At 52.3% G+C, this 21,548-nt stretch overlaps 7 protein-coding genes across 7 annotated transcripts; 1 reads left to right on the top strand and 6 right to left on the bottom strand.

Annotated features, from left to right (window-relative positions):
- Positions 1–1,049: 1,049 nt before the first annotated feature.
- Positions 1,050–4,104, bottom strand: AtWU_08893 (uncharacterized protein; the record flags this gene model as incomplete). The annotated part of the gene is made up of 3 exons (XM_035504001.1): positions 1,050–3,047; positions 3,105–3,812; positions 3,880–4,104. The coding sequence occupies 3 exons, from the start codon at positions 4,102–4,104 to the stop codon at positions 1,050–1,052; spliced, it is 2,931 nt and encodes a 976-aa protein (XP_035359894.1).
- Positions 4,105–5,138: 1,034 nt separating this feature from the next.
- Positions 5,139–6,574, bottom strand: AtWU_08892 (S-adenosylmethionine synthetase; the record flags this gene model as incomplete). The annotated part of the gene is made up of 4 exons (XM_035504000.1): positions 5,139–6,139; positions 6,213–6,240; positions 6,376–6,433; positions 6,498–6,574. The coding sequence occupies 4 exons, from the start codon at positions 6,572–6,574 to the stop codon at positions 5,139–5,141; spliced, it is 1,164 nt and encodes a 387-aa protein (XP_035359893.1).
- Positions 6,575–7,281: 707 nt separating this feature from the next.
- AtWU_08891 (putative signal sequence-binding GTPase GPN3) lies at positions 7,282–8,160 on the top strand (the record flags this gene model as incomplete). The annotated part of the gene is made up of 1 exon (XM_035503999.1): positions 7,282–8,160. The coding sequence occupies one exon, from the start codon at positions 7,282–7,284 to the stop codon at positions 8,158–8,160; it is 879 nt and encodes a 292-aa protein (XP_035359892.1).
- Positions 8,161–9,245: 1,085 nt separating this feature from the next.
- On the bottom strand, positions 9,246–9,896 carry AtWU_08890 (Apq12 family protein; the record flags this gene model as incomplete). The annotated part of the gene is made up of 1 exon (XM_035503998.1): positions 9,246–9,896. One exon carries the CDS (start codon positions 9,894–9,896, stop codon positions 9,246–9,248), a length of 651 nt encoding a protein of 216 aa, XP_035359891.1.
- Positions 9,897–10,623: 727 nt separating this feature from the next.
- AtWU_08889 (uncharacterized protein) lies at positions 10,624–14,004 on the bottom strand (the record flags this gene model as incomplete). Its single annotated transcript, XM_035503997.1, has 4 exons — positions 10,624–10,705; positions 10,759–12,299; positions 12,353–13,265; positions 13,454–14,004. The coding sequence occupies 4 exons, from the start codon at positions 14,002–14,004 to the stop codon at positions 10,624–10,626; spliced, it is 3,087 nt and encodes a 1,028-aa protein (XP_035359890.1).
- Positions 14,005–17,345: 3,341 nt separating this feature from the next.
- On the bottom strand, positions 17,346–19,003 carry AtWU_08888 (Zn(II)2Cys6 transcription factor; the record flags this gene model as incomplete). The annotated part of the gene is made up of 3 exons (XM_035503996.1): positions 17,346–17,377; positions 17,429–18,739; positions 18,808–19,003. The coding sequence occupies 3 exons, from the start codon at positions 19,001–19,003 to the stop codon at positions 17,346–17,348; spliced, it is 1,539 nt and encodes a 512-aa protein (XP_035359889.1).
- Positions 19,004–19,723: 720 nt separating this feature from the next.
- On the bottom strand, positions 19,724–21,291 carry AtWU_08887 (H(+)-transporting V1 sector ATPase subunit H; the record flags this gene model as incomplete). Its single annotated transcript, XM_035503995.1, has 3 exons — positions 19,724–20,336; positions 20,394–20,913; positions 20,988–21,291. 3 exons carry the CDS (start codon positions 21,289–21,291, stop codon positions 19,724–19,726), a joined length of 1,437 nt encoding a protein of 478 aa, XP_035359888.1.
- Positions 21,292–21,548: the final 257 nt, after the last annotated feature.

The raw sequence follows: 21,548 nt of genomic DNA, 5'->3' as shown, positions 1-21,548 counted from the left end.
GGGTGTATCCCTGCACCTGCATTTGCACCAGCAGTAGTAGCATCAGCAGCAGCAGCATTAATACCCTACCTTACTTCCCTGTCTGTCTACCTTACCGTCTCACCTAATTAATCAATCTGACTATCTATAAAACAAGTAATCAACCAGTCACGATCCCAGAAACTATCACACCCATGTGATTACTATCTATCTATCTTACCATTAGGCATTCATCATACACATACTACTTACTATACAGTAATCCTGATACCCAACCATAACATACACACATACACACATGATGAAGAAAAAGAAGAGGAAAGAAATGTGGCAACCCGCCACGCGGCCCAGCAAACATACACAGTACATACATACATACATACGTACATACCTAGCATGGCGTGATCTGCTATGCACAACCACGACTCACGATACCATCACCCATCACTAGAATAGGAAGGTAACGCGATACCCCAATCTGGATCTATCATCATCCTCATCATCATCATGGAGGCGAAAAAAGTAATTGTCGCCATCATAATCATACAACCACTGTTTCTGATTTTTGTTTCTCATTGATGACGATTAATGAGTCATAGGTTAACTGTGTAATAACTAATTGAGTTGTGTGGGTGTGTGTTGGGGTTGGGTTTGTTGCCACCAAACGCGAGCGGATAATGAATGGGTCGGTCTGGTTGGTAATGAGTTTACTTAGGGTAGGGATTGGCGTTGCGGCGACATCATTAGTATCATTCATCATCCAACATTCATCAACGTTTATCATCAGGTTTGGGGCTGGGGAAAGTACTACTGTCTACTGATTAGTTTTTGGGGTAATAGATCAATTGTTGTGTTGTACTTATGTTGTCTGGGGAGGTATTGCATAATGGATGATTTAATTGCGGATTCTTAGCATACTAACTATGATCCTAATTTAGTTTGGTTGCATGTTCTAACTATTATCATTCAATTCCAACTCTGGGTATTTATGTTCTAACTACTAAATAATATGCAAACGCCCGCTAACTCATGCTCAACAATCAAGAAGAAGATAAAAATGTAAAACGCCACTATGCAAAGTCATCATCATCATCCCACCCCAATTGTGCGTAGATTGACTTCTCCGGCGTCACAGGCACAGTCGGAGCAGCAGTCGGCACGGCTAATCGGGCGGCACTTGCATTCTTCACAGGCGTAGCAAAGACATTGGCCTTAGCCGGGGTGGTAGTAATTGTGGTCGTGGCCTTCACAGGTGTCCCTGCCACTGCCGCCGGCTCAGTGGCTGTAGGAGCAGAAGGAATCGAAAAAGCAGGGGCCATGGCCGGTTTCGGAGGCGTTTCCGTGATCATGGACGGCTTGCTTGAGCCGATGGACTTGACTCGGGGCATAAAGGCGTCCACGTGTCGGGCTGCGATCGGCGTGGTTGGACCCTTTTCAGTGACCCGAAAGACAGGAGGAACAGGGGTAGGGACTGAAGTTGGGGTCGGGGCTGGCTTGCTGGGCACGCGGAAAAGGGGTCCTGAGATTTTTCTCTTCGGCGACGCGCTGATATCAGCTGATGATAGAGGCTGGGTTGGTCGACGCGTGGGCGTTTCCTGGATCGCCCCGTCGTCGGCAGATCGGAAGAGCCCTGAATTTGAGGGTCGGATATTAGAGCCGGGAACAATTTGCGGCTCGCTTGTGAATGGGGAGGATGAAGATCCCTGGGGTATGAGAACTGGTTGGGAGAGACTCTTTGGAAGAGGAGGCATGTCTGCCATGGCGTCTTTCTTGCGACTGCCTTTGGGCGTGGCAGCCACCTGCACGCCTTGGCCGTAAGGGTTGCGCACTGGGTTCTTGGGCTTGCGTGAGCTGCCGCCGCCGGTCGACAGTCGTTTGCTGGCATCTTCGGCGATATCTTTGGCTACAAGCTCGCGGTTTGGTTTGCGCAAAGCATGAATGGCCGCGTCGAGCTCTTTCTTCTGGTCCACGAGCATCTGCATCTTCTTGAGTTTAGTCTCATGCTGGCGCGCAACGGCGTTGAGATCCACTTCGCGATTCTCCACACGCTTGGCTTTCTGGATCCCGCCACGCACGTTGGCACTGACAGTGGGGAGTAAAGGATCCAGAGACTCTCGTCGGCTTTCAGTCGGAGCCGGGGTTGTATTAGACCGACTGAGTGATGGAGGTTGTCGGGTCTGGGACGGTGCCTGGTCTGTCAACACTCGCTGGAATGCGCGGCGACGGGACTTCTGAGCGTGCTGTCGCTCAACAGGCGTTCCTGGTTCTCGGGGCGTCTTCTTCGTCTGAGCCTGCTTCGTGAAAGGCGAAATTGCAGTTGAGACGCCAAGTTTGCGAGTAATCAGCTTGCACTTGTCCGGCAGACGAGATGCGTAGAACGGGACAATGACCTCCGTGCAGAAATCGCGGACAGCATCACTTTCAACCTTCTTCCCAGATAGATGGTTGGTCTTGGCCGAGTCCGGGACCACTGTCTCCTCGAAGCTAACGGCATGCCAGATGCACAGTCGGTCGAGGTGGAGCTCAAGCATGACATTCAGGTCCTGGGGTTTTTTGCCTTTGGCGGTTTTCGTAGGCTTCTCTGCGCCCTCGCCATTACCCTCACGCTTCTTCTCATCCGCGATGATCGCCTCCAAAGCCATAGTCTCAAGAATCAAGAGAATCTGCAGTTGCGTTTCGCGCAACCGCAAGTCCGCAATATGCTTCTTCGATTCTGCATCCCTGGACATCTCGGACGGAAGCCCTTGATCATTGAGTGCACGATCGCGCCACCACTTGCGAATCAAGTCACTTTCCTCCGGATACAGCCCATTCTTACCAAGTTTCTTCTTGGTGCTCCTGCGCTTCCGCTTCGGCGGCGCGGTCTCATCATCGGAAACACTCAGCAATAGATCTTGAACCGTAGTCGGCAGAGTCTCACGATACTTGTGATCCATTCTCTTTGCCGTAAGAACAGCCTCTCTGTAGAACTCAACCAATTGGGCTGGTTTCCCAGACTCATTGTCCGAGGACTGGAATGCCGCGCGACAACGCGCCAGAGGGCCTTTGGCAAAGTAAGCCACGGAAGTCTGTCATCAACTATTAGCATTGCTCCACCGTCTCAGAGCACAAGCGCAGTCACTCACCTTCGACACATACAACGCCAGTAGATACTGCTCTCGCAGCCCATCCAGCAGCTCCTGCGGCGACTGCGTTACCTCCACATCCTGCTCTTCAGCAGCAGTAGCAGCAATATCACCACTCTGCTCTCCAACACCCAGCAACACCGGCCCCTCCGAGCTCTCATCACTGCGCAACATCTCATCCTGTGTCTCCCTGGCATCACTCTCAAACACATGTGCAAAAACAACCTCCACGTCCGCAGCACCCCGTCCCCTCTTTCCAAGCACAACCGGCTGAGGATCCTCAATCCTCGCAACCTCCCACCACTCCCCGACCTCTTTTTTCCCTCTTCGCTGTTCAACCCCAGACGAGAACGAGAATGGAAAAGCTGAACCAGCACTCGCCTTCGCCGCAACAACCACCTCCCCCTCGCCTACACCCCGTAGTCTCATCAACGCATATACCCCTTTTTTGACGCGCTCAACCACCCAAACCCCTGCCTCCCCAACAACCCGTACCGCAAGGACAGTATCCCTGGCATTTTCGTTCTCAAGGACAGGAATATCCCCGGCGAATACATTACACCATCCCGGAAGACCTTGATTCTGGTTCTTATGTTCGCGCGGCTCGAAATCTATCCACGAAAAGGGAATAGCATTGCGGGAGAGGGTAGTGATGGGCGTGAGATGGTGGTAGGGGTCTTGGTCTTCGGCGAGGGATGCGGAATGGGACTATTCATTGGTACTGAGTTAGCAACTTCATCGACGTACCCCATATAATGGGAGGTAATATACATACACGAATACTTATCGTCTGCGGCGTCTCAGAAACCGCAAAGACGTCATTATGGACATTGACATTCTCGGAATGCGAGACCTTGCGCTTCTTGAACGGATGGTTCTCGATAGATGATGTTGATAGCGAGGTACTAGTGGTATGATTCGGGACAAGATTGAGAGGGATTGGAGCGAGAATGTTGCTGCTGGGAGGTGATGTTGCTGCGGTGGTGGTGGTAGTTGCCATGGATGGTGGATGTGTGCAGGTGGACACGCGTATAATGGCTAGTCTGGGTATGTATTATGAGTGCAGCATTTCGTGAATCGACAAGTCGGTATGGAGAAGATGCTGCGTGGTAGTCTTGTATGTGCAATGGGCCTTGTTAATGGGGCAACCTAGAACAGAAGTAGTAGTTGTAGTAGTAAGTCGAGGCCTTCTCTCCCTGGGGCGGTGGGTGACGCGAGTCACGTCGGCGGAGAACTAACTGGGCGGCACGCGTCGCGGCGGAGGGGTTGCCGAGTATAGCAGATTTTGCTAAGTGCCCGCCCACGGGGATTCGCAGACCACCGGATTTATGAGAGTTGAAATCTTGGAATATTTGGATTGTATAGACAAGTTCAACGGAATATTTTCTATTGGCCAGAGTCACGTATACGGAGTATTCCCGATCTTGCGATCGCGATAAGACTCGTATGCTCCTAACCCTATAACCCTAAGTCGGACATGACCACGGAACACTTCAGATCGCTTCATGTCGCTCCACTTGTCCATCTACAATCTACGATATTGTTACACGGCACAATACTACTCCATGCATATGCATTCATTAATCTATGTGCTAATGTTTAGATTAGCGAATGGCGAGATATCACTCTCAAGCCATCTATATCACTCCTGTCGGAGCATCATTCGAACCCCAGTGCGTCAGGGACACGCACCATCACGCCGGATGGCACGCATCCCCCGCAGATAAGACTCGAAGTTCCTATCGGTCCTAAGCCCGGAGGAGGCAGTGTTGAAGACTTTCGCTCCCGAAAACGCCGAAACAACCCTCCCAAGGTATATGAAAAAGTGGTATCATGTTGAATTTATCCTCGCCGAACCCGTCTCTTGCCGAGAGACCATGCAAAAAGTTGAACAAACATCCAAACATAAAAGTTGCTTTTTTGACATGTCTATGCTCGTGCTTTGAGTTGTTGAAAACAAAGCAAAATCATCACATTCGTAAAGGAAACAGACTCAGAAGAGAAGCAGGTCCACAGTCATTGCGAGCGACTCGCTTAGAACTTGAGGGCCTTGGGCTTCTCCCAGGAGAATTCCTGGTTGGTGAAGTGACCGTTCTTGGCGGTCTTGAAGTAGATGGGCTTGGCCAGATCCAGCTCCTTGACAATGACACCGGGACGGAGGTCAAAGTTGTCACGGATGATCTGGACGAGCTCATCGGAGGTCTTGGAGGAGGTGCCGTAGGTCTCGACGAAGATGGACAGAGGCTCAGCAACACCAATGGCGTAGGAGAGCTGGACGAGGGCACGGCGGGCAAGGCCAGCGTTGATGAGGGACTTGGCGATCCAACGAGCAACGTAGGCAGCCGAGCGGTCGACCTTGGAGTAGTCCTTACCGGAGAAGGCACCACCACCGTGAGCACCCCAACCACCGTAGGTGTCGACGATGATCTTACGGCCGGTGAGACCGGCGTCACCCTGGGGACCACCGATGACGAAGCGGCCGGAGGGCTGGAGGTGGTAGACGGTGCGGTCGTCCAGGAGGTTGGCAGGGATGACCGACTTGATGATCTGCTCCTTCAGGACCTTGCGGAGCTCCTCAGTGGAGACCTCGTCGCTGTGCTGGGCGGAGATGACAATGGTGTCCACACGGAGGGGCTTGACAGCACCGTTGTCGTGGGCGTACTCGATGGTGACCTGGGTCTTGGTGTCGGGGCGGAGCCAAGGGATGGTGCCGTTCTTGCGGGCATCAGTCATGGCCTTGTTGAGCTTGTGAGAGAGGACGACGGTGAGGGGAAGGAGCTCAGGGGTCTCATCGGTGGCATAACCGAACATGATACCCTGGTCACCAGCACCGAGCTTCTCGAGGGCCTCCTCGTAGTGCAGACCCTGGGCGATATCGGGCGACTGCTGCTCAATGGCAACCAAGACGTTGCAGGTCTTGTAGTCGAAACCCTTCTCGGAGGCATCGTAGCCGATGTCCTGGATGGCACCACGGATGACCTTCTGGTAGTCAAGCTTGGCCTGGGTGGTGATTTCACCGAAGACCATCACCATACCTGTAACGTGGGTCAGCGCACAGTCCCGATAAGATTAGATGGGTGGGGCGGGAAGGAAGAAAAAAAAACTTACCAGTCTTGGTAGCGGTCTCACAAGCGACCTAACGGCAACATGTTAATTCAAGACATTCACATGCAAGGTGGACAAGCCGAATTGGAAAAGCGCCGGCCAATCAAGGGGCCAAGGGGTGCGCAAGAAAAATCCGACTCAGATAGAACCGATGAGGGGTCCGTACCTTAGAGAGAGGGTCCTCAGCAAGGCAGGCATCGAGGATGGCATCGGAGACCTGGTCACTGTAAAATTATTGTTAGCAAGACATGAACCGAGTGCGCCAGGTAGAATTGAGGTTCGACATACGCAATCTTATCGGGGTGACCCTCTCCGACGGACTCGGAGGTGAAAAGGAAAGTAGATCCGTTGGCGACGCTACCCATTGTGAAGAGTGGGGGTGGGGATATGTATAGATAGGGGGGAAGTGAAGAGAGGAGAGAGGAGACGAGGAGAGAAGAAGAGGAGAAAGATTAGGGAGGGGGGAATAGAGTAGATATTAAAGAAGCGAGAAATGTAAGAAAATGGGAGGGAAGAGGGAAAAGGGAGGAGGGGAAAGAAGAGAAAAGAAGGAGGCAGAGAGGGGAATCTCGTATTAATGTGTCTCCGATGGCGCCATCTCTTCCGGCGGTCGGACTAGGCAGAAAAAAGTAAAAAAGAATTGAAAAAAAAAAAGACCCAAAGGAAAAACATGCATCGGCGGCGGATTTTGATTTGCCAACCGAAGAGATCCCCCCTCTATTGAGCTATCAGCCAATCGGCGTCTCTCTCAACGGACGACGGGCCTTCGGAGTTTCTTCAATTTCATTTTAACCTGCAAACTCGGGGTTGAATTACTCTGCGAACTACCGAAAGCTCCCTTCCTCTCCCACCTTTACTCCATCTCCAACCTGATTCAGATCACCCTTCGGATTCCGGCTCGCTTACGGGAGAATTGCGTTAATTTCCTTGGGTTTTTCCTGCAACTCCGAACCTAGTAGCAACTAGCTCCCCTCCTTGTCAGCATTCGACCCCGCGCCATACCTACGTTTTCCACCACCATTAGCTTCTACATCAGCATCAGCACCCACCAACTCAAAGTGCCGCCGTCAGCATGTCCAAATACGGCGTCCTAGTAATGGGCCCCGCTGGCGCGGGAAAAACCACATTCTGCAGTTCCATCATCCAGCACCTCCAAAATACACGTCGCAGCTGTTTCTACGTGAACCTAGATCCCGCGGCGGAGACCTTCAACTACGAGCCGGACCTCGACATCCGCGAACTCATCACTCTCGAAGATGTGATGGAAGAGCTGGGACTAGGTCCCAATGGCGGGCTGATCTACTGCTTCGAGTTCCTCCTCCAGAACCTTGAGTTCCTCTCCGAGGCCCTCGATCCCCTCAGCGAAGAATACCTCATCATCTTCGACATGCCGGGTCAAATCGAGCTCTACACACACATCCCGCTGCTCCCTTCCCTGGTGCAGTTCCTATCCCGCCAGGGTCCGCTGAACATCAGTCTCTGCGCGGCATATCTCCTTGAGAGCACGTTCGTCGTGGACAAGGCCAAGTTTTTCGCCGGCACGCTGAGCGCTATGTCGGCCATGTTGATGCTGGAGATGCCGCACGTGAATATCCTGAGCAAGATGGACCAAGTCAAGGACATGGTTTCGCGCAAGGAATTGAAGCAGTTCACTAACGTGGATGTGAACAACTTGCTGGGCTCGGCGGGTGACGATGAGGAGTCATCAGTGGTCACTGGAGACCCATCGTCCAAGGACGCAATGTTGAGCGGAGGATCGTTCCAGCAATTGAACCGCGCGGTCGGGCAGCTCATCGACGACTTCAGCATGGTCTCGTTCCTCAAGCTCGACGTGCAGGATGAAGATAGTGTTGCCGCGGTGCTGAGTCACATCGACGATGCCATTCAGTACCATGAGGCTCAGGAACCTCGCGAGCCTTCTGACGCCCAGGAGGTCGATTACGAAGACTGAGCTGAGTGAGATGCCGTAAGCCGTTGTTGGCGCTGCCGCTGCCGCTGCCGCCGGCGCGCCGTGATTACGCCATCGCGTCAGGATTTGGGGGCGCATACGCTAGCGCATCCTACTTCTCACTCCGTCGAGTTATATAGAGCTCCTGTTGTTGTTACCTAGGTAGCTTTTGTGTGTGCCTGGATGCTGTGGAACCGCTACCTTGCTGAGTCACCGGCAGCAACAACAATACCCAACCCACCCAACAACGCCCGTCGCCGTTCTGCCATAAGCATCTACTACCCACTTGATATGGGGGCCAAAAACGAAGGCAGAATGAGCTACACACAGTGCTCGTATCCGGATACGACTTAGAGACCGACGGGAATTATCTAATTGTCCGACCGACCGATCGATCCACCTGAAACAGGAATGTGAGCTGAAGGAACCAGATGGATTATGTTATGGCATTGTGCCAACCACATACTACTACGACTACTATCTACTTAACCCCTTACAACAATTATCTATAATTAAGATGTCTCTTAAAACCGAACCAATGATAATGTCATATCATATGCAACCTGCATCTGCACCTTTTTCGTGTCACTTGGTCGATAGCTCCGTAAACAGCTTTTCAACTGCAGAAGTAACAATAGATAGATAGATAGATAGATAAGTATAACTACGTATGAGTTGTTTCTTCTTGTCTTATCTTATCACCAACAAGAAAGAAAACAAATTCCTCAATCCTTGCAGTATACATGGCTTAGCATACCATAGCACCACATATCTATACCCCTCTACACCGCTCAATTCAAGGCAACTGAACTCAATTCACATTCAATCGAACCAAAACCAGCCATGTAATCCCATTCCATGCAGCATGCAATCGTTTATTCGTAGTAAGTAGTAGCCCAGCTCAGTCCAGGCCGGTCTCGGACCGCGGTGTCATTCCATTCCTTTATTTCACCCTTCTTCATCATCTTCCAATGCAATCCCATCTAGCATGACCATCAACCCATCCATGATTTATTACCAAGTTCCCAACTCCAACTCAACCCAACTCATTCTTTTAACACACTCCCCTCACAGCCCAATTTTCAATTCTAATACCTCCCCGCCCCACCCATAGTCCCCGTCACATACCCCCCAACACCCCCAGACGACCCCGTAACAGCCCTTCCGCCCTCCACCCCATCCCTAAACCCATCCACGAACCCCCCCGCAACACCAACAAGCCACCCCAAATCCCTCGCGGTCTTCTCAATCCCAACCGAATACACATACCACAAGGCACCCAGCACGAGCGCCCACCACAGCAACCTCAGGGCAAGGTTCACCCAGAACATGACGAGACGGCGAGCATAGTCGAGGATCTTGAGGGAGATGATGAGGACGAGGGCGAGGATGAAGATGGAGACGAGGTCGGGCATGGGCATGGAGGAGGTGAGGAGCGAGGCGAGCGGGTGGATGAGGTAGGGGTCGAGGTAGGCGGAGCGGCAGTGGGAGATGTAGGGGGTTAGGTAGGTAGTGTGGAGGGAGGCGAGGTGGGAGGCGACGGGGGTGGAGGTGAGGGTTTGGAAGGTTGGATGTTGTTGGATTAGGGAGAGGAGGGAGTCTGTTAGGTTGGTGAGTGGGTGGTTAGTATTGTTGATGTTGGTTTGGGAGTTTGGGAGGGTGGTGGTAATGTTGATGGGGGAGTTCATGGGATAGGAGGTATTGGTTGCGTTTGAGGTATTACCTGGGAGAAAGTCCATTGTGCTTTGATTAATGGAGCTCACTGTCACCAGATGTAGTAATCTGGTAGGAAGAGAAGTATGGAGGTAGGCGAGGTGGCCACTCTCTTTTTATGCCTTGACGATTGGACGATGAAGGTTTGTCGTGGGGTAAACTGGGATGGATAAGGTTGCAGAAAAGAACGTTGTGCTATATACGGAGAGACTTATAAGGTGGAAAGTATCATGGTCGAAATGAAGAAGCCAAACAAAGGAGATTGGAAAAGAAGATGATGGATGAAGGAGAGATCGGGACTTTCCTTCGGCCAGATGCGCCAGAGACAATGCGGCCATGCGCGGACCAATTAGCGGCCGAGCGCAAAGCCAAACCAGGCAAACACCGCAGCCAGTCCGGGGGTGGATCCCGTGATATCACGGAACTCGCAGGCATGCGATAAGTCAACTTTCTCGTTCTTCCTTGCACATTCTTCCTTTACACTGCTAGAATTTCTTTCAACTCAGTATACTCAGCTGACAACTGTACATCTATGCAATTATACATGATCACGTCGTGATCGTGAGATATATACATGCCCATCTGGCCATGGACCCCAAGTGACCATATACAAGCATCGGAGTATGCGCTGCACCCGATCAAAACAAACAGGTGCTTCCAAACATGTCACACGCTAGAGTGTCGACGCCAAAACACCTCCCATGTGATTATTTTATACAGCGAAGAAACGAGAAAAATCTAAAATGCCGTCGTTCAAGCCATCAGAGTCCTGAACGTCTCGCGTTGGGCCATGATTTCGGCCTGGAGTTTGCGGGTCTGGCGGAGTGCATCGTCCCTGTGGCGGTTTGTTAGCAGTGGCCTCAAAATAACACGTCTCTCACGACTTACCGATCAGACTGAAGTTCCGCGACTTCAATTTGCGCCCGGTTCATCCGGCTCACAACTTCTTCCATCTCTGAATCAGCGTCGCGAAGGAGCTTCTCCAGCTCCTTCACCCGCCGTTCCAGCGTTTCCGATTGGATAGCCTGATCCAAAGCAATACCCCTACCACTGGTTGTCAAGTCCAGACGAGGAGACCGTGAGCCAAAGGGCGTGGTCGGAGGCATGGGCGACAGGGCCGCAGGGCTGCGAGCGCCGTTCTTCATGCGCTTCAGTTGCGCGTTGTGGTTCTCCTCAAGAGCGCGCACTTCTTCTTCGTGGCGCGCCATTTCATCCTCGGAGTACTGCTGCGCCATCAGCAGGATGTCCTCCATCTCCTTGAGACGGGCCTGCATCTCATTGATACGAGCGGCTGACAGCTGCTGCTCCTTTTCACCCTTGCCAATGGCCTCAGCCAGACGGCTCCGCAGGGCATTGTTGCTGGCCAGCTGCTGTTGCACATGCTGCGCAAGCACGTCGGTCCGGTTGACCGACTCCACGAGTGAGTTTTGCTCGGCGAGGGGCGACTGGGCCGCGCTTGCTTCAGCAATTTCCCGATCCGCCTGAAGTTGTCTGTAAGCGGACTCCAGGGACGAAGAGGTTGCGAGGACCTCGGCGAATCCATCCCGATCACATTCGAGGTCTTCGGGAACGGTAATGTCATGCTCCTGGAGTATTACGCGCAAGGAGGTGGTCTCCTGTTCAGCCCGGTCCAGGTCCATCTTCAGACCTGCCAATCCTTTTTCGCACTGCCACTTCTGTTCCAGAGCTTCCTCGGCACGCTGCCGAAGGTCGTTTACTTCTTCGCGCAAGTTGCGCACTTCGCGCTCATAGCCCAGCTTGCGCGGAGAACCCACTTGCTGTGCGCGCGCAATCTCCATCTCCATGAGCTGAAGCCGCTTCTCGTACTCACGGGCATCGTGAGCCTGGCGATCAAGCAGACGCCGAAGAGACTGGTGAAGCGCATCGCGCTGCGCCTCAACATCCTCGATTCTATCTGCCAGGTTCTCGCGGGGAGACTCATTGCGCTCCTTGGCGGATACGGAGTTCGAGCGCGACAAAGAACTGGAGCGGGATAGACCGGGCGACGGCTTAGTACGCACGCGCGCCAAGGAATTCGACCGCGACAGTCCCAATCCGACATTTCTGGCAGTGGGCATGCCATCTTCTTCGGCAATTGAAGCGAATCGACTGCCTTGCAGCTGGGCGAGAGAGGCGTTTTCGATCTTCAGCGCTTCGATTTCCTCCATCAACCGCTGGACTTCCGACGGATCGGATGGAGGCGCGGCAGGTTGACTGCCTTGTTGCAATTGAGGGATAACGGTGTCACGCATATGATCCCGTTCGTTTCGCAACTGTTCGAGTTCTACTCGCATGGCGGTCAACAAGTCTTCAAAATTATCCTTGATTTGGCGCTCTTCGGCCAGCTTCCTACGGGTATCATCTAATGCGGCTTCGAGCTCCCTTGTCCGGGAGGACAGGTCCGAGAGGTCTACTCTCTCCCGTCGCAGCTAATGTGTGTTAGTCTTGGAGTTCAAGTTCTCTAAGCTGATGGAAGTCATACCTGCTGGACTTGGGACTCTAGTATCTGGACGTGTGCTTCCGACGCTGCCCGGCGACTGCGCTCTTCTTGCAACTTTTGACCCAGATCCACCTTGATCTGAGCCCGCTCCTGCTCTGCAGTGCGTTTGTACTTTTCAATGTCTTCGACCCGACCACCCGACTCAAACGCGTAGCGGATGGAGCTGCTGCCCGAATCGGAGAAATAATCGCTAGTCCGGCGATTGGGGGTATCTAAGGGCATATCCGACTGCAATCTCTCCACCAGATCCTCCAACTCCATCTCCCGCCGGATGGAACCGGCCAGCTCTGAGCTGATCTCCCGCAGTTCATTCTCAAGCTCGGTCACCAGCGTCGTCGCCCTGGAGTCCAGGATACTTCCACTGCTCAGAGATGGATTTCGCTGCGGGAGAGGCACTTGCGGCTTGGAGGGGTCGAAGGGCACCGTGGTGGACGGTGTTATGGAGAAGGACGCGCTGTGGAGGGAGGCAGGCATCGGGGAAGGCACCGGGGAACGACCGGTCTCGGAGATCTCGGTACTGGAGGATTCCGCGCCGGGGGAAGATGTTGTAGCGCGCCACCCAAAAAAGGAACTGATCTTGTTCGCCGGTGTTTTCGGCTGTTTGGAGTCACCGGACGAGGACCGGCTGGGGGATTCGATATGTAGCGGTGGAGGACGGCGTGAGGGGAGGTGCAAGGCCATGGTCGTAGGGCGCTTGGGGAGGAATGCCGGCGATTTAAGGATGGGAACGAATGGCTCGCTCACAAGACGGCTGTGTAGGGACGTCCCATTCGAGAATTGAGAGGAGTATCTGGGGTTGTGGGTATTGTTGTTGCTGCTCTCCTCGTCGTCGTCCACGTAGGCTGCGGAGGTATCTATACGTAGATGGGACGCGGACGGACCACCACGGGGAGATCTGGAGAAGAGTAGAAAAAGTCCGAGATTAGTCTTGCCACGTCTGAAGGGAAAAGTGGACATGGAAAGGCCTTCTCCCGGCTGCAGAAGTAGCGTGAGATTGCAAGGACCGCAAGCACCAGAGTGAGGGGGAGCAGGGGGAGAAGGTGAGGGGAAGAGAGCACGGGCAGGGGGCAACGGCTGTCATACCTGTCCAGGTTCCTTGGAACCGAATGAAGGGAGTCGTCGTCCTCCTGGCCGTCAACTTCATACACGGAACCGGAGAAGGAATAGGTTGAAGCAGGGGAGTAGGCCAAGTTATGATGGCCGGCAGCAAGAGGAGAGGAAGAGACAGGGAGTGACAGCGGATCTGCAGGCGAGTCGCCCGGGGGGTGGGAGGGTAGCAGGGGCGAGGAAGGAGGCCTGGATTGGCGCGACAGGATCACAGCATCCTGGGGAAGCGGTTTCCTGCGCACAAGGGTGGCCGAAGGAGGGGGAGAGGCCAGAGAGGTGGTAGAGGGCGGCAAATGGGAAGCAGGAGAGGTGACAGGACCAGCAGCAGCGGCGGCAGCGGAGGTGGAGGAGGAAGCAGAGGAGGGAGGACGAGGATGAGGAGGAGGACTTGGCCAAGCGCCGGGGTCATCAAACACAGGAGATGGAGACAACTGATGATAAGTCTGGGACAAGGAATGGGGATGACTATGGTTGGGGCTTGAGGATAAAGCGCCCGAGGCAGGCGGAGAAGTCCAGCCTGGGGCCATGAGGGAGGAGACACTCTAATTGGCAAGGTTGAGCGCCAAACCCGGGACAATTGACAAGAACAGGTAAAGACGGGAAGGGAAGGGGGGTGAAAGACACAGAGAGGAGGGAAGATCAGAAACAATCGTTGGTCAATGGGTTCAGGATCGACGCACCCTCATGGTGACGAGGGCAGGAGGCGTTTAGTTTTGGCACGGGGCAATAATCATTCAATGGGAGGAGAGGCAGGTTTGACAAGACGTTCAGGGGAATAATAGTGGATGGAACGGACCCATTGGACGGGAGAGGGAAGTAAGTAGATAGTCCAGTAAGTAAAGTTCAGACAATCCCAATCTAGCTGGATCAATCAGTCCATCACAAAAGCAGACATGCACATATGGATTACACGCAGTCTGTTTCTGAATGGGTTAGTTTCAGTTGGTTTAGAGGGAAGATCGGGGCGACAAGGGCGAAGGGGAGAAAAAAAAAAATAAAAAAAGGAGGGCGGATTGAAAGGGGCGGAGAGAGGAAGAGAGAGAGAGAGAAAGAGAGAAAGAAAGGCTTCGGAGAGAGAGGATCGTGAGATTGACCATAGCTTCAAGCCAATTGCTGATTGGTGCCGATAAAACTAATTCCCGAATTGGTGGGGATTTGCTCTACTACTAACTACTCAGTTACAGAAATAATCCATAATAATAATCCGCTGAATCTTTAGTTAGTTGGTAGATACAAAGTAGTTGGTTGTGGACACCCAAGTTCTCACTATTCAGAGGGCATTGCTGGTTAATTCTCACCAGGCTGAAGTCAACATTCCTACAGCTCCCTCCCATAATTCTTTACACATTTTTCTCTCCCATCTTCAAGCTATCTCTAGTATTCTCTGCCATCCCGAGACCAGCTCGCCTCCAGTCCAGACGGCCGATCGGAGTCCAGCCCCACTCGATATCACGGTAGTCGGAAGACCGCAGGTCTAGTCAGGGGTAGATTAGAGAGAGCAGTTTACTGACTTTCCCATAGTCCACCCAAACCATGGTTGCAGCATCAACCACAACCACAAACAAGGTCAACGAACAACCAAGATCCATTTTCAGAAACCACCCCCAAAGATATGCTGACATCTGTTTGTTTCACCAACAAGGAGGCTTGGATACTGAAAATAGCACAAACAAAATTGCAAAACAAATTATGTGGCCGGCCCTATAGTCAGCATATCGGCTGGCCCCAACCTCTTCCTCTCCCGACAGAGAGAGAGCAAAAAATCTCTTACTCTACTACTTACTTCTACTACGTACTAACTAGCCTAGTGGCCGGTGCGTCCTGCACCCGAGCAGTTATGACCCGAACTAGTTCCACTACCAAACCATCTATTTACTGCACAGTACAGAAGTAGTCGTCACCCTCTGCTGTACAGTACTAAGATTCAGGAGACTGTCAATGCAGAGTGCAGCTTGCAGACGCAGACATCGTCACACACACACTACACTCTCTTTCAGTGCACAGATCTCCACTTTTTGCGGATCTCCTGCATGTGATGACTGGCGATGTGATTGGGTTTGAGACCTGAACCGTGGTAGAAAAGTGAGACTCCCGTCTGCAACTGTATAGCCTTAGGGGGAGGGGGCCATGGCAATGGGGCTGTTAGTAACTTAGTAGTCATAAGTTGTAAGTAAGCGCCCGGCTCAAACTCGCTTGGATTGATAGTATGTACTACGTATCCGTCCCGAACCAACATTTTATTTTCCCTCCCTCCTGCATCAGTTAGAAACTGACACACGACCAGTCCAGAATCCCAATTACTAAATATAGTTACTATCTTTTTGCGACGTGAAACGACTGCCAACCGATAGATAACTATTGAGGCTTATTCTAGACCTTTGATCGTCGACGGTTGGCTGCAATAGTGTAGGGTTACTATACAGTAGTATTATTATTTGGCTACTATTTATTACTTATTTTTATTCTACTACGTATGACATTAAACGTGATAGGAGATGGTCTGACCACGGTTAACAACCCTGGTGGGGGAAGGGTTATTATTATGGATCATCCTGACTAGTAGTGCTAACGGGCAACTACTTAGCTAACTAGATTGATGAGTTCTGCCGTGTCTACTACTGTGTATAAATTAAATGGTTCATCATTCTACTACTCAGTAGTAACTATGATAGCATGTACTAATAAGTACAGTACGTGTTTCCTTGTCTATCCCATCTCTTCTAGGTATTCACCTCCGAGAGAAATATATACCAAGTACTATACTACTACCTAAATATATTTGCTAATGAGACACTCATATATAAAATATTTCTATACCATCCTATCCATTCTTCCTACCAAACTCTGTTTCTATCATTCTCCCAATTTTAAGAACACATAAAAAAACAAAAAGTAAAATATACCCCAATCAGCAAGGGGGCGAAACCTTCCTCCTAAACTCTAAGCCAACACAACACAACAACTTCCATTGTGATTGACACCACCCCATCATTATCATCGAGTTCAAAAATAAAACAATGGAAAATAACTACATATTTCACGGAAGAAATTCTCCTGCTTCTATATTTATCCCCTCCCTCCCACCTCATATCTCAAGTGGCGCCATCCCATGCAAATTATGTCTTAGCCTGCACTTATCTACTACCTAAAAAAGCCAAGGAAGGATAGATAGTAGTAGTAGCATAAATACAGGGCTGCAGGGGTAGCTTCCCCCGGCCCCCCTCCGGCCCCCTTACTACTCCCGTATGTAGACCCTTATTTTTGCGCTCCTTTCTTTTTTTCTCTTTTCCTTGGTTCAGGTGGTGTCAAACGTGCAGTAGTGCTGCAGTATTCCGGTTCTATTTTTGGGAAATATGATGCAGTAAGTATATACAATAGTACTGTTTGTTAAGTGGTCGGTGATTCAGGATGTCAGTAGCAGTAGTACGTAGCTTCGGGTGGTTGGGTGGTTAGTAGTAGTTTGATTATGGGGCTCGGGTCGGTTTCATATCCGGCCCTGGTCAGCTACTTCTACTACTGGAAGTAGCTTTGTTTATTTGATACATTTGGTATATAGGACTTATCCACTGGGGGTTCGCATATACTTGTTAGTAAGTAAGTATTGTTGAGATTTTATTCAACTGGGTGTTTCTGCGTATATTTAATAATTGGGGTTCAAGTATCGACGCCTTAACTCATCGCTAAACTCAACTGACTCAAATCAATCATTCAACCAACGCCATGTACACGTAAAAGCTCATTGCTCCTGGCTCGTAACGCTTTTCAGCTTTTCGCAGAATTGAGAACATTGCATCCCAAATAATGTTCATCCAGACCGATGCTCGCATAACATACATAACCATATCTTCGTTCAGATTGCATCCCAAGTCTAATATGGGATGAAATCGAATCTCATCCGATCTACACATCCATTAGTATTATCATCATCGCAAATAAAGGAACAGTACATACCGAGATATTGACTCCATCCCTCGTTTTCATCTATTTGATTCGCCCAATACTGTTCCAGGAACTTCAATGACTGCAACACATTTGGTACGCGAATCGTATCGTGCAGCGAAGACAGTAGCCGCCGCACTTGCTCGCGATCTTCTCCGCGCGCCTCACACCCAGCGATGAATAGCGGGGTAGTCAGCATTACCCACGGACTCAGCCCCGGAGACGGCCCGATCTGAGCCGTGCATTCGAGGATCCTCTTAACGGAGTCCTGCACCACAGGTGCAGATGCTGGTGTCTTTCGTAGTCGACGATGGATCTGAATGAGAGCACTGAGTTGGAAGGCCTCGTTACAGAGCATGAGCTGTTGGATACATTCTGCAGAAAGACCCTCCACGACGCCCGGGTAGAACGCGGGCTGCGAAGCCACATCTTGTTCCATGAGATGACGGAGCGACGACTCCAGCGCTGCAGCTTCATTGTGTACACTGACCTCGTTCCCTTGGACAGAACTCTCATCGCCTTCCTGCCCCCGACTCTGATGCTCCCGCCAAGCGACGGCCCCAATCCTTCGGAAGATCGTGGCCAAGTTCACCGTAAACCCCCAGTAATCATCCAAGTAATCCGGCGACGCCGACTGATTTGGCCCAATGGAGACCAGCTGATCTGTGGCTTCACCTATAGGCGGCCCATTCCCCGTCAACGCAGTCAGCGACACGATTGACCGATACCATCTATCCAGATACCGCCTGAACCCCTCTGGCGACTTGGGCGACAGCGCCCCGCTCTGATCTGACGCCTCCATCAGAGCCCGCGCACCTTCGATATGTGCGCGCCAGGAATTGGGGTGGATTGCACCGGAGTGTATCTCTGCGAGACAGAGCGTTCGGGCGGTTGCGAGCAGCGCATCCGATCCCCTGCTCGCAGGATTTTGTAGTTCCGTTCTGAAATGTTCTAAGCTGAGGGCCATGAAGCGTGCGATTTCGGGCGCGGACTTGACATTCTCGGATTGATTGTGGAGGGCTTGAAGGTGGATAGCGGAGAGGGCCATGGTTGCGTAGAGGAGGGACGGAGTCTGAAGCGCCATGGGGACGAGCATCTTGCAGATATCGCGCTGCATGCCGGAGTGGCAAGCCGTGATCTGAGAGGCATCGTTGAGGAAGTGATGGAGGAGGGATTTCTGGTCGGTAGAGAGGGAGGCGAAGGGATCAATATGGCGGACTAAGGTGGTGTTCGTGGGTTGGGTAGACGGAGATGTTGCGATTGTGCCCGGAGAAAGAGCAGCCGCAGCTTTTGTGGTGTAGATGAATTCGCCAGGGGAGTACTCTGATTGCAAGTATTCAAGTTAGACCAGTATATCCAGGTATACCACAGGCTAGATGGTATTCACCCACCAAGTTTTTGCATGCCTCCCGGTCCCACGCAAGCCCCAAACCGTGAGCGCGAAAAGGCTCGCCCCCCCCACTGCAGCTGCATCGCATATCGACATTGCGTGCCAGCCGTCATGCAGCGACCACAACTGGGACGCTGCTCATCGCATTTCTGCCGTCGGGCTTTACATCGTTTGCACCCATTGAAAGATCGAGACATGGAGTTGGCGGGGATGAGGGGATCGCAGAAAATGTTGCTGATTGCTTTTTTCCCTCTGCGGAGTCTTCGGCTCTTCCCCGGTTCAGGGGGGTTCGTCCTCTGGTTACTTCTCCGCAGCTGATAAGAGTGACAAGGTGGGGGAATAGGTGTCACCAACTGTCGATGAACGTTGTCAAGTTCTGTGCGGAGAAGATGGAGAGGAGATGAATCCCAAGCCGCAGGTGTGCCACGAGCCCGTGGAAAGTCTTACCGGTCAGTGCGAGAAACTAAAAGTTGAGACCGATGAGATAAGGCGAACCCAAGCGGGACCCGCGGCTTTCTGTATAGCGGCCGATCATCGATCCACCGCTGCTACCAATCGTCGTGCTCAGAACAGCCGTTGGGCGCTCTGCGTAGATCGGATTCTGATGTCTCAGATCAGAGTGTGCATGACACAGTACCCTAATTTTTCCCCAGACATGTTCTCCAGATTTATCTATCTACTTTGACATTGATCGTCGCCACGAGGGGGCGGGCTATGCATGGCTTGCGTGCTTCGGAGCGGAAACCTTATCGGGGCCGAGTTTGTTGGCTATGTGCACACGACAATGGCATTTCAAAATGATTTACGCTGAGAATCCATACAATACAGCCGGAGCAGGTCTGTGCTCGGCCAGACAGAAGCAGATCAAACAAGCACGGGGTAATATGTCACATCACGTCACACTGCTCTATTGAGCTCTAGTCATCGAACGTGTAGCGCAGCCACTCGCCAACCGCCCGCAAACTCTCCCACCGCACCGATTCGTCCTTGTCCGTCATCAGCTCCATGACACGAGTCTTCAGACCCAGCTTTTCCAGCTGTGCCCGCCGTTCGGGCAGCTCCTTCACCAAGTGACCCACGTCGTTACAGGCAATCGCCAGCACCTGTTTGTCGTTATCCCAGCTCTTAGACATGATTTCGGACAGCTTCTTCGGCAGTGCACCGCTGTTTTCGTCGAGGATGCGACGGGCATTGTCCTTCCAGAAGGTAGGGTTGCGGTGGGGCGGGGACCACCGGAGGTGGCCGGACTGCAGCTCAGCTGCGTACTGATCGAACGTCGTCTGTGTCTTGGTGTACTCGTCCAGCATTTCGGACAGGAATGTAAGGTCCTCCAAGAGATCGGGGTCGGTCAGATGGCGGCCGGCGAGGTTCGTGAGGAGGGCGGGGAGGCGGACAAAGACTGCGACCGGGAGTAGGGTGGTGCGGTTACTAGACAGGAGGTTGTTGAGGGTCGCAAGGAGGAGTCGCGTGGTCTTCTCCTTCGGAGAAAGGCGTAGGAGGTGTGTGTACAGCTGGACAAACTCGTAGTCCCTATAACCATTGTCAGCCTCATTCCATCTTAAACCCATTAGGAGTCAGGTCACATACGCTTGCAGATCATCACCAATCAACTCTCCTTCAAAACTGAGCTGCCAGAGGACAAGCAAGACCCGGTACAACAGCTGGAGACCAACACCACCGGCAAGACCAGGCTCGATCGCGCGCGAGCTGCCAGCCAAGGTGCTGGAGCTGCTATCTTTAGCACCCGTAGCTGCACGCAGGATCTCAATCAACGGCTCAACGGTCTGCTGCCTCTGCTTCCAGAAGATCTCGCGAGACCTCGAGGTTCGTAGCAATGCGGACAGCTCCTGAACCCCGATATCCTGCAGCCCGCTGTCTTGGTTCTGGGTCAGGGTAGAGAGATAGGTGTACAACTGCGGAAGCGCTTCGTCATCCCGCGCAGCTGGCTTAGATGACGTGCCCAGGCTGACGGAGACAAGGTTGGTCAAGAAGGTGGAGGTGAGCAGAGGGATCGGGTCTTCGGGGTTGGTGGAGTGACGCAAGAGGGGAAGGAATGGCTTGTAAGGGTCGGGATGCGCGACCAGGGCGGTCGAGAGGGAGGGGACATCTAGAGAACCAGGATGATCAGTATTCAGTTTTATCATCACTATCGCAATCTGAACAGGAAGAAGGTGCCCGTACCGTTGATCAAATCCGCGGCCAGCACGAGAATGTATTGCACAATATCGGTTCTCCTGGAAGCGGAGTCCAGCACGCTCTTCCCTTCAGAGCCACCAGAGAGTAGACCAACATAACCAGCCAGATCCCCCTCGACAGTCTGACGCCGCTGCTCCTTGCGAACCTTGTCCACCGCCTTGATCTTCTTCAGGTGGTCATCGGTGATGTTTCCCGCTCGGACAGCTCCCTCCCATGGGATGGGACGAGCTCGGATGTTGTTCTGTAGCGAACTGAGGTAGGTGGGTGGCTCCAGGGGTAGCGACGACATGGTGATTCCGGAGGAGGGGGGGAAATTCAGGAGCCAACCGGAACGGAGAAAACTGGATTGAGGGGAGAGAGGGACGGGGGGGTTGCGGAGGTGGTGAAAGAGGAGGAGGTTGGGGAACGGCCAGGGAGGAGCCGATGATGATACGAATCACGTTCGCCGTCACTCTGTCTAGTGTCTCTCCATCCCCGGCCGCCAAGCCGGTTGCGCTTCATCGCTTCTTCGGAGTCCACGCAAGCTGCAACGTATCGACTGAACGG

The sequence above is a fragment of the Aspergillus tubingensis genome (genome assembly GCF_013340325.1).
Source record: "Aspergillus tubingensis WU-2223L DNA, scaffold_9, whole genome shotgun sequence".
NCBI lineage: Eukaryota > Fungi > Ascomycota > Eurotiomycetes > Eurotiales > Aspergillaceae > Aspergillus > Aspergillus tubingensis.
The sequence above is the reverse complement of the archived record's forward strand: the minus strand, read 5'-3'. Positions and strand labels throughout refer to the sequence as shown.